Source organism: Papio anubis, chromosome 13 (genome assembly GCF_008728515.1).
Source record: "Papio anubis isolate 15944 chromosome 13, Panubis1.0, whole genome shotgun sequence".
Taxonomy (NCBI): Eukaryota; Metazoa; Chordata; class Mammalia; order Primates; family Cercopithecidae; genus Papio; species Papio anubis.
In genome coordinates this window covers 63864030-63881598 of record NC_044988.1, presented here as the reverse complement: position 1 = coordinate 63881598, position 17569 = coordinate 63864030, and the positions used below count along the sequence as shown (strand labels likewise).

Here is a 17569-nt window from a genome sequence, read left to right as displayed (position 1 = left end):
GACTAGCAAGGCATGTGTGGGTCCTCAACTAAGCCCAAGGAAAAGATCCAAGGATCAGGAATGGGACCACTAGATCTAAGAGATAACTTCCATTCCTGAAATGAAACCGAAGCAACCAATAAGCACTATGCAGTCCTGTGCCATGATGATCCTATGACCCTGCCAGCCTCTTCTCAGACAAAACCCATCGCGACCATTAGGTCACAGAGCACCCTGCACTTAGGTCCAAAATTGCCAAGGCATTCACTATTAACAGCACTAAAGGCAGCCCTGCCTCCCTTTGGGTGGACTGGTACTCCTTTCCAACTTCATTACAATTCTCCCCAAAGCACCTGAACCCGCTTCTGGGCAACAGTATTTTTATCCACAACTTTCAGCTGTATATGCTCTGTGGCCATCAGTCACCCTGCTTTCCTCACCCGCCCAATGCTTGCTCAATGGCGCATGAAGCAGCCATGATGGCAGGGGATAGAAGCTAGGAACCTGGCTCAACAGCATAAACTCCCCGTCACCAAAACTGAAAACCTGACTGGCTACTGCCTCTGCCCAGTGCCCAACTTGACAGCAGCAATAATCAACACTGAGTGCCTCCACGGCTCCTTCCTTCAAGGGGACTGGCTGGGGGTGGATGGATAACTTATATTCGTTCTGGGAGGCACCCAACACTGCCCTCACCCTTGGAACTGTTGAGAAAGGGTCTCCAGCCCCATTCACAACTTTAGTGATCTGCTCATATGACGAGCAGGCAGAGCTGAAGAGGAATGTACATGGGCCACAACATGTCCCCTCCCCTTCATACCATAACACAGGTGCTCAGAAGATACACTGGCTCACATGCACCCCACACACATGCATGTGTCTACACTCACCAACACACAAGCATGTACACACGCTGCCAGCCTTCCCACAATCCCTCAGTTACACACATAGACACGTAAGTGACCACACATCTCTGCAGGGGCTGTGACCTTTCATGTGCATTCATCTCCTTAAGTTTGTACACTGAACCAGGCCCCCAGAGCTCACTCATACCCACTCTCCACCCCTAGCTGCTCTGTTGGCTGTTATTTCCTAAGACTCCATCAGGTACATCTCCATCCTAGAGTGACACACACCAGTGGCGGCTATGGACTTGGGCCATGAAGACTAGAGTCATTTCATGATGTAGCCATCTTCATGGCACATCCCCTAGACCAAGACACCCCCTCCTCCTCCCACATTCCACCCATTAAAATATTGGACCTCTCTCCTGTCCAAGTCACTTCCCCACTGGAGGGTGGCCCTTGACTGACGCCCAGCAAATAAGGAACAGTTTGTGGATAAAGCCCCCTTGTGGGCAGACTGGGGAGAAGGGAGGTTACACTTTGAGCCTTTCCCCACTTGGGTCTGTTTTTCTATTAAGTATACATTGCAGTGGAGAGAAAAAAAAAAAAAAAAAAAAAACCCACTAGTATGAGATAGGAATTAGGAAACCTTTTTTCTAGCCCCAGCACGCAGCCTATCACAAGCTACCTGAACTTGGACAAACTGCTCCCTCCCTGAGCCTCAGTTTCCCCATCTGTAAAATGGCCTCCGAGTTTCAGCCCTGCTCTAAAAGTATCAGGAATTATTCCTAGGCAAATCAATCTTCTTTGGAACAAGAATCATTACAAGAAGAAAACTCATTATAATGGCAATTAATCCATATTCATCTGTTTGCTACATATTATCTTTAAAACTCTTCTTCATGCTGTTTGAATGCATGCCCAATATCTCAAAGGTTTAGGCTATATATTCCCAGACTGCACTAGGGGCTTCTGGTGTGGGACTGTCTCTCCCCCATCAAACTTTGTGAGCAGGGGCAAAGCCCACAAGATTTCCCTGGAAAAGCAAGAGTCAAAGTGGGGTCAGGACAGACACCAGAAAATATCTGGGAGTCTCTGTCCTAGAAACTGTAAGCCACCTGCTGAGCCTCAAACCCAATTAATTACCACTCTTTTGACCCTGCCAATCCCTCTGTTCTGTAAGACTTCTCTCCTCTCTATTTCTCCCACTTGCTCCCCAGTGATCTAGTTCCCCAGGTCCCACCACTCCTGAATCTCTCCAGCCCACCCCTCCCTGCCGGAACCCCATTCCTGCCTCAATCTTCCCTGCTTCTGCACTCACCAGCCCCCGGGCCAAGGACAGAGAACAGCAACAGCAGCAATAGGGCTGGCGGCAGCTGAAACCCAGACTTGAGTCTAGGCTGGGAGAGGGGCAGAGTATAAGAGATGGGGGGGACTAGCGGGAGAGACTTGGGTAAACACAGAGATGAGGGCAAAAGCTGAGATAATGGGTTGGGCTGGGCTGGACACTGGGGCTTGAACAAGGGCAGGGAGTGGGATGGAAGGAGGGGCTGTGATGGGGACTGCAGCAAGGGACGGGGTTGAGCCAGGGCCTTAAGCAAACACTGGGAATGGGGTTGGGACAGGCCCTGGGCTGAGATTTGTGACAGGGGGTGGAACGAGGGCTGAGGCCGGGATGGGGGCCAGGCCAGGGGCAGGGACTGGAAGGGGGTCCTGGATGGAGACCCAGGCAGGGGTTGGGGCCGATTTGGGAAGCGGGGCGAGGGCGGGACTGGGGGCCAAGGCGGGGATCGGGATAGGACGAGGGGCCGGGACAAGGGCTGGGCCATGGCCCGGGGCGGGGGCGGGGCCGGACAGGCCAGCGCGGGGCGCTCGCAGAGCTGACCCGCGGCTCCGCTCCCCACCCCCGGGGGGTGACCTCCGGTGTCCTCACGGGCCCGGAGTGGGGGCCGGGGATCTGGGTGGGAGTTCAGGCCTGGGCGACTCCGGGCTGCGCTGAACCGGCGATAACCAGGCCCCGCGGCGGCGGCCTCGGCTTGACGTCAGCATGACGCCCCGCCCCCCGGCCGGCTCAATTGGTCCCTGTCAGTAAAGCCCGCCCCCGCCCTACTCTATTGGTCTCCAACTTAGTCCTGCCGGGCTTCGAGGACACACAGACTCCGCCCCCGCCCCGCTACCCAAGACCCTGCCTTTCTCACCCAAGCACAGAGCTCGAGGTCCCCTCAGATCCTCACAGCCCCCAACGACCGGCCCACAGATGTCTCAAAGGAAACCTATCCTCACAATCCCAGACTCCCCCGGATGTACGCACAGATCTCCGCAGATCCTACCCAGACACTCGCTCACAGAGATCCCGCAACACACACCCCACTTTTCAGAAGTAAACCCCCTGGGCTCGCCCCCTCGAGGCCCAATGCAAGCTCCTCAGGAGACCGCATCCACCGGGGAAGTGACTAGACCGCCGTTGCCACGGAAACTACTAGGCGTTCCAGTTGCCCTGGTGACCTGTGCCTACTCTCCTGGCCCGGGTTCCAGAGGCTTCAGTCAAGCCCCTCCTTCATCGGCCCTGGACCCCTTGCCCCTACCCACTTCCCCAGGTCATGCCAGAGCTCCTTTGCCAAGTTCTGCAGATAGCCAAGTCCCCTCCCCAGATAGCAGACTTTCAGGCAAGGCATTTCAACACTCAGCGCCTGCAGCTGGGGCACGTCCACAACCAAGAGCTTTCCCTCCCTGAGGATCAACACCTCCCCCTGTCATCCTAAGGCAAGGTCTTGACCTAAGGACTTGTAACAACCAAGCCAAAACCCAGAGGTAGGTAATTTCTCCAATGGCCCTCCCCCTCCTCCCCCTAAGACCTCTGTCTCTCTCCCACCCCTCAGTCCCTTCACATTCTGTACTTCTTGTTGTCGTTTGTTGTTGTTGTTGTTGTTGTTTGAGACAAAGTCTCGCTCTGTCCCCCAGGCTGGAGTGCAGTGGTGCGATCTGGGCTCACTGCAACCTCCACCTCCCAGGTTCAAGTGATTTGCTTGCTTCAGCCTCCCCAGTAGCTGGGACTACAGGCACGGGCCACCATGCCCGGCTAATTTTTGTATTTTTCGTAGAGACGGGGTTTCACCATGTTGGCCAGGCTGGTCTTGAACTCCTGACCTCAAGTGATCCACCCGCCTTGGCCTCCCAAAGTTCTGGGATTACTGGCATGAGCCACCATGCCTGGCCCACATTCTGTACTTTTCATCCTTACTCTCCTCCTCCACCCAATTTCCTCCTCCCCTTCTCTTTCCCCTTCCTCACCTTCCATCCTCTGGTTATCCACCCTTAGGCCCCTTTACTCTCTAGCTGACTCTGGTCATCTTCCTCCCCATAATCCTACCTCTGCCCCTAATTCCTTTCCCAAACGTCCACTTCAAAAAGGCTCTGATTAGTTTAAGGAGTGATATATCTAGTGTCTCTGGAACATGGGGGGAAAGTAGGGAGCATGGAAATTTAAGGTAGGAATCCTCAGGCTGTGTTGAAAATGATGACAGGCCTTGAATGCCAGGGCCAAGAAATTTGGACTTAATCCTTTAGACTGAGTCATGGAATGTTTTTTGTTCTTTGTTTTTTGTTTTTTGAGACGGAGTCTCGCTCTGTGACCCAGGCTGGAGTGCAGTGGCCGGATCTCAGCTCACTGCAAGCTCCGCCTCCCGGGTTTACGCCATTCTCCCGCCTCAGCCTCCCAAGTAGCTGGGACTACAGGCGCCCGCCATCTCGCCTGGCTAGTTTTTTGTATTTTTTTAGTAGAGACGGGGTTTCACCGTGTTAGCCAGGACATGGAATATTTTTAAGCCACAAAGTGCCAGTGTTGGGTTTGCACTTTAGAAAGATCCTGATTGGGTCAGGAAGGAGGACTACATCCTTACAGGATAAATTAGGTATATACCCCTCCCCACAGTATCCTAGGCTCACCCCAGCACAACATCAATTTATTTGTATTGCCATTGCTGGTTATTCGGTCTTTCTCCCAGACTCAGCTCAATCTAGAGCTTAGCACAGTGGCTCAGTAAAAGCATCAGATTAGGCTCTTTGTAAAAGTATAAGTTACATAAATCCATGAAAGAATGGGTGAATGGATTAAAATGCTGTGGATGGAAGTAGAGGGGCAAAGTTGTCACACAAAGGCTGAAGATGATGAGAACTTGAATAAAATTGGAAGGGAGAGGAGAGAATGCATTTGGGGAATATTTAGAAGATAGGAAATATAGTTATTGGTGCCTATTTGAAGATGGAGTCTAAGGGAAAAGGAGAAGACTAGGATAATTCCCAAAGTTCAGTTTTGATGCCTGTGGAAACACTCAGTTAGAAATGCCCAGCAGGGGCCAAGCATGGTGGCTCACTCCTGTAATCTCAGCACTTTGGGAGGCCAAGCGGGGCAGATCACCTGAGGTCAGGAGTTCAAGACCAGCCTGACCAACATGGTGAAACCCCATCTCTACTAAAAATACAAACTTTAGCTGGGCATGGTGGCACATGCTTGTAATTCCAGTTACTCGTGAGGCTGAGGCAGGAGAATCACTTGAACCCGGGAGGCGGAGGTTGCAGTGAACTGAGATTGCGCCACTGCTCTCCAGTCTGGGCAACAGAGCGAGACTCCATCACAAAAGAAAAGAGAAGGGAAGGGAAGGGGGAGGAGAGAGGGGGAGGGCAGGGGAGGGGACAGGAGGGGACGGGAGGGAAGGGAAGGGAAGGGAAGGGAAGGCCAGCAGACAGGTGGATATGAGTGTGAAGTACAGAGGTTGAAAGAGGTCTGAGCTAGAAATTTGAATTTAGGAGTCATTGGTACACAACGGGAAGTAGTTGAAGCTTTGAACACGAATGACATCATTAAGGGAGGAAGATGTGTGTGGTGCTTAGACAAAACCAGGCTGCGTGCAGAGTCTTGCCTTATGCGACATAGCATTCCCCTGCACTCTCAGGAGCCAACCCCAACTTTGGCTTGGTATTGCCAGTCTCTAAAACTCCATGGTCTGACCTCCAGGGTTTTACGAAATGCCAAGGACCCTGCTCTTGTACTGGCCAAGTGGCGGTGTTCAGACTCCCTCCTGGGACATGGTTCTCTGCTACCATCTACTGATGAGATTCTAACTACTTCAGTCTTTCAATCTTTAAGTTCCACCTCCCTAACAAGCCACAGCAGCATGCCATATGAGGTCTGGACACATGGGTGAACCCTCTGGCATCACACTCTAAGACCCAGAGTTCATGTTGTTTCCCTCTGATATCTCAGGTGCACTGCGAACCCTGGGCTGTGCCCTGACTTACAGGCCCTCTATTTCCAAACTAATGAAGCCTGTACCCTGTTCTACCACTAGATGGAAGCAGATGAGATCACAGAAGAGCCTCATACCACCATGGATGCAGAGGAGCACCCCCTTTCAAAGGACCCCTCTGCTGAGGACTTACAGGAGAACCGTATCTCTGAAAGCTTCTTGGAGCCTTCCACCTCTGAGACCCCCTTAGAGCCCCATACCTCTGAATCCCCTTTGGTGCCATCCCCTTCCCAGATCCCCTTGGAGGCCTATTCCCCTGAAATCCATCAGGAGCCTTCCATCTCTGAGACTCCTTCAGAGACCCCTACCTATGAGGCTTCATTGGATAGTCCCATCTCAGTGGTACCAGAGAAACACCTTACTCTTCCTCCCCAATCACGAAACTATGTCTCTCTGTCTTCCTCTGATACTTTGAAGGAAGACCTCTCCTCTGAGTTTTCTTCCAATGAGGTCCCATGGACAAGGAGGTCTACCCATTTCTCTGAATCTGAGAGCCTTCCAGAACACTCTCCTTCAGGCCCTTCAGCCCAGGTCCAAATGGACGCATCTGAAAAGCAGGAGGAAGAAGCAGGAGAGGTTGAAAAGGGAGTAGATGCCAGTGACAGCACTGATCACACAGCCCAACCTGGACACCAACTAGGCAAGAAGAAGAAGAAGAAAGGAGTTAGCTGTAATTGCACCTGTCCTCTCCCCTGTCCTGTTCTCACTACTGTTCACTGTTCTTTTTTTTTTTTTTTTTTTTGAGACGGAGTCTCGCGCTGTGTCACCCAGGCTGGAGTGCAGTGGCGCAATCTCGGCTCACTGCAAGCTCCGCCTCCCAGGTTCACGCCATTCTCCTGCCTCAGCCTTCGAGTAGCTGGGACTACAGGCGCCCGCCACCTCGCCCGGCTAGTTTTTTGTATTTTTAGTAGAGACGGGGTTTCACCATGTTAGCCAGGATGGTCTCGATCTCCTGACCTCGTGATCCACCCGCCTCGGCCTCCCAAAGTGCTGGGATTACAGGCTTGAGCCACCGCGCCCGGCCTTCTGTTCACTGTTCTTGACTTGCCCCAGGAGGAGGAGACTGAGTTACTCTTGGACATGGCCCCTTCTCTTAGTTTTAGGGCCTTCTCACTTCCCCCTGGTTACTCATCCCCTCCCATCCTAGGTTACACAGCCCGCCCAGTGGTCCCTGCTAAGCAGACAGAGCTGGTGGAAGTGGCTAAGGCAATGCATAGAGAGGAGTTTGGTGCTCAGGTGAACAATCTTTTCCAGTGGGAGAAGGATGCAGCCCTGAATGCCATCCAGACAGGTGAGCCCATGTGGCCTTACAGAGGCCTATGACAGGCCCATGGGCATCCTCTAATCCAAAAGATCTGGGAACCTGAACATTCAGCAGATAGCTGCCCCTTTTGGAAATGGCAGTACCACCTGTGTGGAAAAGAAGCAGGCAAGTGGGCCAAGGAATACAAGGGTGGATGCAGACAAAAAGTGGGGAGATTCATATAAAGCCCAGGTAGAAACAGGTACCTGAACTAAAATTATTAAAAACAGAAGGGTCATGGGCCCACCCCAGATATAGGGCCTAGAGAGCCTACAGACCCTAAAGCAGAGATGGCCCAGGACCCTGGACAGTCCCCAGGAGACTTGCTGTTCTGACATGACAAAGACCTTAGTCCCTTTGGTGGAACTCCATTAAAAGGCTGACACCCCTGCATGCCAGGCCCATGCTGGGTGCCCAAAAGCTTTGAGTTCTGTTACCAAAGGGGAGAGCTGTGTCCTCTGGCCCTGCTGATTCCAAGCCTCAGCCTACGATTAGTCCTCCTGACAGTCCTGTTAGTGGCATGCTGCGTACAGATGAACTTGTAAAAACATGCCATCCTGTGCATGAGCATGTCTACCTGTGTTATGGAAATTCGTATCTATAGGGATTACCTTCAGTAAGAGGGCCACCCTGACCTGCTATAAGGATTCAGGTCTTTCTAGACTGAATTCAATAGATGTTATGACATTTACTTCGGTCCTTCATACTTCCTTTCCCTTTATGATGGGAACAGAGCTATGATGACAGGCCTAAAATATAAAGACAACCAAGTAATTCTAAATGCTTATCCCTCCTCCATGAAATTTACTTTCCCCTTTCCCATGCAGGAACCCTCCACCTCCCTGCCCTTGCCCCCCCACCCCCACCCCCGCCCTGCCACCGAGCCAAGAAAGTCATAGTGATCTCATTTGTTTCCCAGTCTCAATTCAGGCATTGAAATGACTTTGTTTGCTATATTAACATATTCGGCTACTCTTATTTTCTTGCAAATTCTGGCTGGCAAGGTGGCTTACATCTGTAATCCCAAAACTTTGGGAGGCTGAGCCAGGAGGATCACTTAATTGCCCAGGAGTTAAAGACCAGCCAGGATAAGATAGTGAGACCCCATCTCTACAAAAATAAAATAAAATAATCCAGGCATAATGGTGCACACCTGTAGCCCCAGCTACTTAGTAGGCTGAGGTGGGCGGATTACTTGAGCCCAGGAGGTCAAGGCTGCAGTGAGCCGTGATTGTGCCAGTATATTCCAGCCTGGGTGACAGAATGTCTCAAAAAAAAAAAAAAAAAAAGCAGGATGTGTTCAGTTCTCTCATTCCCCTTCTTAGAACCTCCTGTCTACTCCCCACTCCTCAAGGCCACTGTATTTCTTTTTCTTCTTCAAATTGAACTTCTTCATCTTCCTGTTAAACAGGAAGTTTTATAAAGAAATTCGTGTCATTCAACCCTGAACAATTATATTTGAGGTCCCCTCCTAATAGTGGGGATGTTGAGTCCTGGGTAGTCCATAACAGTATATGTGATGTGTACAGAAATATCAAGTGTAACCTTTGTTTTTATTCATTCAACAAACATTTATTGAGCACCAACTATGTGCCAGGCATTGAGCTAGCTATGGAAGTGGTAATGCTGGTGGGGGTTCAAAGCCAAAATACTTGGCACTCTAATGAGAGATACCAATAAGTATAAGGATAATTATAATTCACTCTAATAATTGCTATAATCAAGGTTATCCTAGACTGCTGCATGAGCAGGAAAAAAGGGGCATCTTATCTGGAGTGCTTGAGGAATAATAAGCCTTGGAAGGAATGACTTCTCAGCTGATATCTGTAAGATGAGTAAGAAGAGGTGGCCAAGTAAAGAGTGCTGTAAGATGAGACATGATAGGGTAAGGCACAGCAGGAATCTACAGCAATGCACTATGCCTGATGCATAGAGTGGTGGGGGAGAAGAGCCAGCTCTGCTCTAGAAGGGCAGAATTCTGTAGGCATTTCTGTGCCAAGCTAAAAGCTAGAATTATATCCTGAGGGCAACTGAGAGTCACTAGAAGGTTTTAAGTAGGACAATAACATGAGCGAATTTCTGTTTCTGAAAGATCACTCTGGCAATAGGCTAGACCGGAGAAAGACAAGACTGGAGTTGTGAGGCTAAGAGAGGAGGTATGGAAAGGCAAGTGAATACATTGTGAGGCACTGGTCATAACCAGGTAAGAAGTAGATGGGCTTAGGAAGTAGACAGGTTCGGCCGGGCGCGGTGGCTCAAGCCTGTAATCCCAGCACTTTGGGAGGCCGAGATGGGCGGATCACGAGGTCAGGAGATCGAGACCACCCTGGCTAACACGGTGAAACCCCGTCTCTACTAAAAAATACAAAAAACTAGCCGGGCGAGGTGGCGGGCGCCTGTAGTCCCAGCTACTCGGGAGGCTGAGACAGCAGAATGGCGGGAACCCGGGAGGCGGAGCTTGCAGTGAGCTGAGATCCGGCCACAGCACTCCAGCCTGGGCAACAGAGCGAGACTCCGTCTCAAAAACAAAAAAAAAAAAAAAAGGAAGTAGACAGGTTCAAGAAATGCTAACAGGCCGAGCATGGTGGCTTGCACCTGTAATCCCAGCACTTTGGGAAGCCAAGGTGGGTGCATCATCTGAGGCCAGGAGTTCGAGACCAGCCTGGACAACATGGTGAAACCCTGTCTCTACTAAAAATACAAAAAATTAGCCAGGCATGGTGGTGGGCACCTGTAATGCCAGCTACTTGGGAGGCTGAGGCAGGAGAATTGCTTGAACCCAGGAGGTGGAGGTTGCAGTGAGCCGAGGTTGTACCACTGCACTCCAGCCTGGGCAACAGAGCAAGACTCTGTCAAAAAAGAAAGAAAAGAGAAAAGAAAATAAAAGCTAACAAAGTGAAACTGACCATTGGAACACTGGATGTATAGGATAAGAGAGAGGGAAATGCCTGGAATGCCACCTAAGTTTTTGGCATAAGTAAGTGGTAGGATGATGGTGCCATTAACTGAATGCCTGGAAAAGGGTAGATGCTTGGTAGGCATGTGTTGGATGAACAGAGGACAAAGGATGAAAGCCAGGTTTGGAGGGAATAATTGGGCATAAGACATTTGAAGCGCTTATGAAACATGCTGGCCCAAGAATCTAGTAGACAGCTGGCCATATGGGTCTGAAGCTCGGGAGAAAGGGCTAGGCTGGAGACATTGTTCCTGTAAAGACAGCTGTGTGTTTTATGGAGCCATACTATGCATAAAAAGATGTCATCATGCAAATGTGATTATGTGATTGTGGAACTGGACTGTATTAGACAGAATCAAAACGGCATCCCAAACAATGTCTCCTCCTCCGCCAGGCCTTGTCCACCCACAACAGGAAGGGAGTTTGGAATCAAGACAGAGAGTAGAGGGTCCCACTGGAATCCACAGCCACCTTCCAATTGTCCCACTTTAAGAGCACTAACACTTGTAACAGAATCTGAAGTATAGTCACCAGTCTCCCTGTTCAAACTCCAGTCTTCTTCATCTGAATGCTGGGCACTGATTCCTACACTAGTGCTTGGACTTGACTCCCCCTCCCCGGGTCCTCTGAGCAGGCCTTGATCTATGGGCCTCACCTCCTGTTTTTTTAATGTATCCTGCTACTCCAGACAGAATTCAGAACTCCTCTAGTGGAATCCTGGCTCCCGCCCACCTGCATTGTGACTGCCTATACCCTGCTCTCTCAACAAAGCCTCCCTGGTGTAAGGGGGCAGTGGCACTACAGGCAATCAGCATCAAGACAGAAGCAGCAAAGCCAAAAGCCACATCTAGACAGGCTTTAGATCCTGACAGACTATGGGTAAGACAAGAAAACTTAATCTGAGGCACGGAATTGTGAATTGTGGCCCTGACCAGAGTCAAAGACCAGATGATGCCACTCTTCTTATTCGTGTTACGGAGCCTCAGGGTTATGCCTGAATACTGGCTCTCTCTTCCTCTTGAAGGAGTGAGCTCATTTGTTTAATCAGGCAATCTACATTCTCTCAGCAACCATTTTGTGCCAGGCCCTGTACTAGGATTAGAGATATGGGTGAAAAGACAGCTCCCTTGAAGAACTCATGGATTAATAGGAATACAAGGGAATGGTCTATTATAATGCACTGTACTGCGATGGGAGTAGCACAAGGAGCTACGGATGGCAAGAGGAGGAGCCCACACAGACAGGGGAAGTCAGGGACACCTTTTTGGTGGAGGTGACATTTCAGTTGAGCCTTTAATTGGGACTAAGAATCCTACACCTGGAGGTCCACTCCATGGGGCCTCATACAGGATTCTTGGCTAGAAGTTGGGGTACTCTCAGCTCTCATGGAGAATGAGAAAATCTGAATGGTGAGGAGCACCACCCTCACCTCAAGACTGGTCACGAAGTCAGGGATTCAGACCTCACTGCTGAACACCAGCTCTCAAGGGTTGTGACCTCTTACTGGTGCCTACTCTCAGGGACACTTCTTAGCCTCACTTTCCTTTCCACGCCTCCTTGCTTAGCCTCACAACGTATAATTTTTGGTCTTCACTGCTCATGACTGCTACCTACCCCTTTCTCCTGACCCTTGAAGAACCTTTGGCAGCCCTTCTTAGGTACATAGAGGGCACTGGGACAATAGCACCAGGAACACAGAGGAAGGTATTAAGGTACCAACCTGGAGACTTGAGAGGAAACCCTCCACCTACCTTCTAGCACCAGGGCTATCCAACCTCCTCCTCCTCTTCGGGACCTAGGAGCCAATCCCATTGTCCATACATCTGGCCAATCATCTTCCCTTTCCCTCACCTTAGACACTTCAAGAAAACAAAGCAAAGTTCAGTCCCATTGTCTGTACACTTGGCCAATCATCTTCCCTTTCCCTCACCTTAGACAATTCAAGAAAACAAAGCAAAGTTGGGCTTTAGTGGGATCAGGAGAGGAGATGAGAATCCCTGTGGTCACAGAGAACTCAGTGAGATTCATGTTCAGCCTCAAACAAAATTTCATCTATAATCTTCCTGCTCAGAAACCAAAGACTCTCTTGAGTCATCTCTGGCAGGCTGACAGAGATGGAGTGGATCCTGGGTAGAAAGAGAACTGAAGACACTTGTGGGGTAATGAGAAAATCCCAAGGAAAAAGAAAATCTAAGGGATAGAGGTGAGGACTTTCAGGTGGAGATAAAGATACCTGGGGGTGGGAGAGGTAAGTTCCCCCCACCCCCTCACCCCCATCAAGGGATAGGTAAGAACACTTTGGGGGAGCTTAGAATTTTTTTACTTCTCACTTTTCCTTATTAATCCTGCATACCTAGGTCTCTACATTGGCTGGCGCTGCCCCCATTACCTATGGGACTGTTTCCGGATTGGGGATGAGTCCAGATGCTTTTGTGGACACTTGTTGAGAGAGCACCGGATCATCTCAGGTAGGGGAGAACTGACCAGCCCCTCTTGAGTGTGGAGGAATAACTGTACTCTGTCATGTCTTGGGAAGTATGAGAGAGAGCATGTGGCTGGGCGCAGTGGCTCACCCCTGTAATCCCAGCACTTTGGGAGGCGGAAGCAGGCAGATCACAAGGTCAGGAGATCAAGACCATCCTGGCTAATATGATGAAACCCCGTCTCTACTAAAAATAATAATAATAATACAAAAAATTAGCTGGGCATGGTGGCACGCACCTGTAGTCCCAGCTACTCAGGAGGCTGAGGCAGGAGAGTCACTTGAAGCCAGGAGGTGGAAGTTGCAGTGAACTGAGATCATGCCACTGCACTCCAGCCTGGGTGACAGAGCAAAACTCTGTCTCAAAAAAAAAAAAAAAAAAAAAAGCATGTTTGAGTGCGTAGGGGGTGGCAGGGATGGAGGATGGGGTTGGCACAAGAAGGCAAGGTCCTATCAGATACTGGTCTAACCCTACCATCCATCCCCAATCCCACAGACATATCCGTGCCCTGCAAGGTGAGCCAGTGCCGCTGCCTCATGTTCTGCTTTATCCCATCACGCCCAGAGGAGGTGGGTGAGTTCTGGCTCAAGAGACGGGCCACCTTTGACCCCAAGGCCTGGAGGGCCCAATGTCGCTGCAAACACAGCCACGAAGAACATGCAGCCACTGGGCCCCATCCCTGCAGGCATCATGGTAACTTCTAGGGCAAGAGGCATATTGGGAACAGGGTAGGTGGGGATAGGATGCAGTCTGGGGATAATGATGGGGAGCGAGTATGAGAGCCTTGGGCATGCGGTCACTGAGGAAGAGATGAGAATGTGATCAGCTCCTGGGGATACCACCATTTCCTAAACTCTGCTTGGTTGCAATTTTGCCCCAGGCTGTTGCTGCGGCTGTTTTGAGTCTAATTTCCTCTGTGCGGCCTGTGACCGGCGCTGGGAGGAACACGGGACTTTCTTTGAGACCCAGAGGACCCAGCGACGAGGAGGGAGACCTCACGGTGAGGCAGAAACCTGGGACAGGGGGCCATTCCAGGGTCTGTAGTCAGAAGGCCAGGCAGGAAGGCACTTCCATCCTCGACCATCCCCTCCAGGACTAGCGCGCTCCCTCAGCCCACCTCCCCACCACCCACCTACCTGCATCCCACATCTGCACTGGTTTTCACCCCCAGGAGCAGACTATGTACCTTTTGCAGAGATGTCTGTGCTCCGAGAAGCCATCCTCAGCAACTCTGACTTTGAGGCCCTGCCGATACAGGGGCCCTCTGGCCTTCCCAGCTCCCACCCTAGTTCCCCGGGACTCCCTGCCTCACACAACCTCCAGCCTGGCCTCCCTTCTGACCCCCATACCTGACCCTTTCACCTCTGCTCTTCCCTCCTCCAGGGACAGACACTGTCAGCAACTGGCACAGGCCTTTGTGAGTCTGGCCCAGATCAGCAATAAAAGAGGAGTCACTGGAACCTGACTTGGCTCCATATGGGGCAGGTAGATCCCAGCCCGGGGAGAGACCGCCTAATAACTTAGAGTTGACACCTATTAGGCACAGGAGAAAGCCTGGATCTGGCCATCTGCCTCCATCACACCCACATTCAAGCTGCCTGCTTGAAGGAAAGTGGCTTCAAGGAAGCCAAAAGGGAGGAAGTTTCAAGAAGGGTAGAGTGGGAAGTGATGTTAGATGCAGTTGGGGCACCAATAAGATAAAGACTGAAAAGTATCCATTGGGTTTTGCAGTTAGAAGATCTCTGGGAGCTTCAGAGAGTGCAGTTTCACACTGGTGCAGTGGAGGCAGGAGTCAAACAGCAGTGAGTTTCAAGGAGTCTCTTAAAGAAGCTTAAGTCAGACAATATCCAGAGGGAGTTGTGGAGTCAAGGAAGCACTTTCATAGACAGGAAAAGGGAAAGAGGCCAGTAGACTAAAGGACCTTGAAGGACCCAGAAGAGAGAGAAGAGATGCCTGGTGAGACAAGATCCCAGAGATGGAGGAAAGGCATGAGGTCAAAGCAGAGGTAAAGGGATTTGCTCTGGACAGGAGAAACACCACTTCCTATGACCAAGAGGAAGGAAGAGGATGGAGCCTTCCCAGAGTTTCAGGGAACAAGAACCTGTGGAAGTTCCCCTCTGATGGCTTCTATATGCCCTGTGAAGTAGGAGATAAGGCCAATGGCTGGGGGTCCAGGGGGAGAGGGATAAGAGTAGGGAGTAGGAGACAAGAGAAGAAAGGGGAAGGTTTGGGAAGGCTAATGTAGGGAACTGGAGAAAAACCTGATCAGTGGGTAGTTTAGGATTTGGGCACGGTTGGAAGTGAGAACCTAGTTAGAGGAGCAGAGAAGCCAAATATTTAATGGGTTGATGATGTGAGGGTATCAGGGAGGATGATCAGGAAAACTAAGCAAAAGAAGGCGTGAGGATGTGAAGGGAGCATACGGTACCAACAGGGAAAGAAAGTGACGCCAGGAGGCAAATGTCAGATTGAAAAAGGGAGCAGTCAAAGGAAGAGAAGTCTCTAATGAGGTACAGTAGCAGATATAGGGGCAGGGGTTGAAGTACAGGAGACAGTGTTCAGAGGCTGCAGAGCATAACATCTTTCAGATGAGGGCAACTGTAGGTGATAAGTGCTTGGAGTAGAGAAGACTGTGGGCCAGGGATCAAAATCAGTGAATGTGGGAAGTGACTAGGAAGTCCATAGGTTCTTATGGGAGTAGGAGATTCTAACACTAATAGGCTCTGTGACCCCACGCAAGTCACTGTCCCTCTTTAGGCTGAGTTTCTGAACCTGTAAAATAGGAATAACCTCTGTGTTGCCTGCTTTCTATGAGAACCAAAGAAATAACTAATTTCAAAGTGCTTTGTATCCACCTATCCTCCAGACTGGCTTCCCTCCTCTTCCTAGATCCCAGATCCACTTATCTCTTGCCCTTCTCCAGGACAATTCTAGGGTCTCCCAGTGTCCCAGAGGCACCACAGAGAACTGCAACCTCTGGGGCCCAGAGAAGAGGCCATTCTACATTTCCTCACAATTAGGGGGGCCATCTGTTCCTCCAAAGGAAGGAATGTAATCTGTACTGCTAGGATCCCTGGGGAAAATCACAGAATCAAATGTCTGCCCTTTGGAGGAGAAAGGACTTTCTAACAATAATACAGCTATACAAAAGAGATTGTACTATCTCTAGAAGAGAGTTCGCCGACAGTAGTTATAAGCGCCATGATAACCATTTACCTAAAACTAATTCAACTAATAGTCAACAATAGAGTTAGGATTACTCTATTAATACTCTATGATAAACTCATTGAAGGAAATAACAAGCAGCTAATACAAACTATATTTACATAGACTGTACAAATATGAAAAATTGATTACACATGGGTTAGTATCATATGCAATACATAGTATTACATATTGTGAAAAAATGACAGGAAACACCAGATGTTATTCATTCAACAACTACTGAGCACCTATATGTATCAGGACATGTGTTAAAAAAAAAAGAAAAAAGAAAAAAAGAAAAACCAAAGAAACACAGTGGTAACTTGTTCTATGTGATGTCAGACTAAAACTTACTTAGTGTCTGAGAACATTAGTATTTTGTGACCCCACGTTTCTTATGTCAAAAATATATATTCCAGCAGTGCAAACCTGACTCATTGAAAACGCCAGGCACCGGCCGGGTGCAGTGGCTCACACCTGTAATCCCAGCACTTTGGGAGGCCGAGGCGGGAGGATCACGAGGTCAGGAGATGGAGACCATCCTGGCTAACATGGTGAAACCTTGTCTCTACTAAAAATACAAAAAAATTAGCCGGTCGTGTTGGCGGGCTCCAGTAGTCCCAGCTACTGGGGAGGCTAAGGCAGGAGAATGGCGTGAACCCGGAAAGCGGAGCTTGCAGTGAGCCGAGATCGCGTCACTGCACTCCAGCCTGGGCGACAGAGCAAGACTCCGTCTCAAAAAAAAAAAAAAAAAAAAAAAAAAAAAAAAAAGCCAGGCACCGAGCTAACTGTATCACACACCTTTTCTGATTAGAAAAGAACAATGAATACATACTCCTTTGCTTATTATAATAGTTGTGCGGCAAGAGAGGCCACTCCTATCTCCGCCTGCTCAAAAAAAAAAAAACAAATGCAAAAACCACAGAATTTTTAACCTATAGAGTGAATGCGTTAACAAGAACATAGAATTAAGGAAGAATTTCCCTTAGATAAGTACATTAAAATCTCCAAAATGCTCAAGGGACTAAAACTGCCCTTGTGGAGAAAATGCTGCGCATCAGCCCCGCCAGTTAAAATAAACAAGCAAAAACAAAAAAACACACCTCATCCCCGTTCACCTTTAGCCCCATCCCGGGTGGTTCTTGGAGCCAATAAGCGCCGGATGCCCCCAGAGCCCCGCCCTCCTCCTGGCCAAAGCAGCGAGAGGGTCTAAAATAGCCCTTTCTGCAGCAGGTGACGGAGCCACGCTCCCTTCCTCCCCGCGCACCAATAGGAACCAGACCTGAAGAGGACGACCCAAGAACGAAAAGCCCCACCCACTCGGGAACCGCAACCTAGAAGCCAGGGTTGTGTATCAAATCCAACTAGGAGAAAATCCCACCTCCAGGCTCCTTAATCCTTCCAATGGAGCGGAAGTTTCGCTCACAGCGAAACTAGTTAGGGGATCCAATGGGAAAAGAACGTTCACACGGACTACAAGACGAAGCCAATGG

At 49.9% G+C, this 17569-nt stretch overlaps 2 protein-coding genes across 15 annotated transcripts in view; one reads left to right on the top strand and one right to left on the bottom strand.

The window, feature by feature from the left end:
* Nucleotides 1-17568, bottom strand: part of TMEM8B (transmembrane protein 8B) — a 40083-nt gene extending 22515 nt beyond the window's left edge. For 3 of the 12 annotated variants that reach the window (XM_003911517.3, XM_017949745.2, XM_031654847.1), the window contains exon 1: nt 2146-2684. In XM_003911517.3, the coding sequence (XP_003911566.1) occupies nt 2146-2653 (508 nt within the window). In that variant the 5' untranslated portion in view covers nt 2654-2684. Of the gene's footprint in view, nt 1-2145; nt 2872-3154; nt 3246-12140; nt 12754-17457 lie in introns of those variants that run through there. The other 9 variants (XM_031654852.1, XM_031654854.1, XM_031654851.1 and 6 more) reach the window with 7 other exon arrangements.
* On the top strand, nt 3358-15726 carry FAM221B (family with sequence similarity 221 member B). Of its 3 annotated transcripts, XR_638296.4 has the most exons (8): nt 3358-3635; nt 6173-6800; nt 7278-7421; nt 11078-11268; nt 12747-12857; nt 13368-13565; nt 13753-13872; nt 14256-15726. XR_638296.4 is itself a non-coding variant. In XM_003911519.4 (7 exons), the coding sequence occupies exons 2-7, from the start codon at nt 6173-6175 to the stop codon at nt 14291-14293; spliced, it is 1209 nt and encodes a 402-aa protein (XP_003911568.1). In that variant the 5' UTR covers nt 3366-3635; the 3' UTR covers nt 14294-14332. The 3 variants fall into 3 exon arrangements, 2 of the variants coding, with proteins under 2 accessions (XP_003911568.1, XP_009186781.1); XM_003911519.4 differs by lacking the exon at nt 11078-11268 and having other exon boundaries at nt 3366-3635; nt 6173-6770; nt 14256-14332; XM_009188517.3 differs by lacking the exon at nt 11078-11268 and having other exon boundaries at nt 3367-3635; nt 14256-14332.
* Nucleotide 17569: the final 1 nt, after the last annotated feature.

Bases quoted from the DNA above. Each gene is read 5' to 3' on its own strand.
- FAM221B (XM_009188517.3), top strand. From the start codon at position 6,173: ATGGAAGCAGATGAGATCACAGAAGAGCCTCATACCACCATGGATGCA. The intron at 6,801-7,277 runs GTAATTGCACCT...CTCCCATCCTAG, and splicing joins GAAGAAGAAAGGAGTTAGCT to GTTACACAGCCCGCCCAGTG. The intron at 13,873-14,255 runs GTGAGGCAGAAA...TCCCTCCTCCAG, and splicing joins ACGAGGAGGGAGACCTCACG to GGACAGACACTGTCAGCAAC.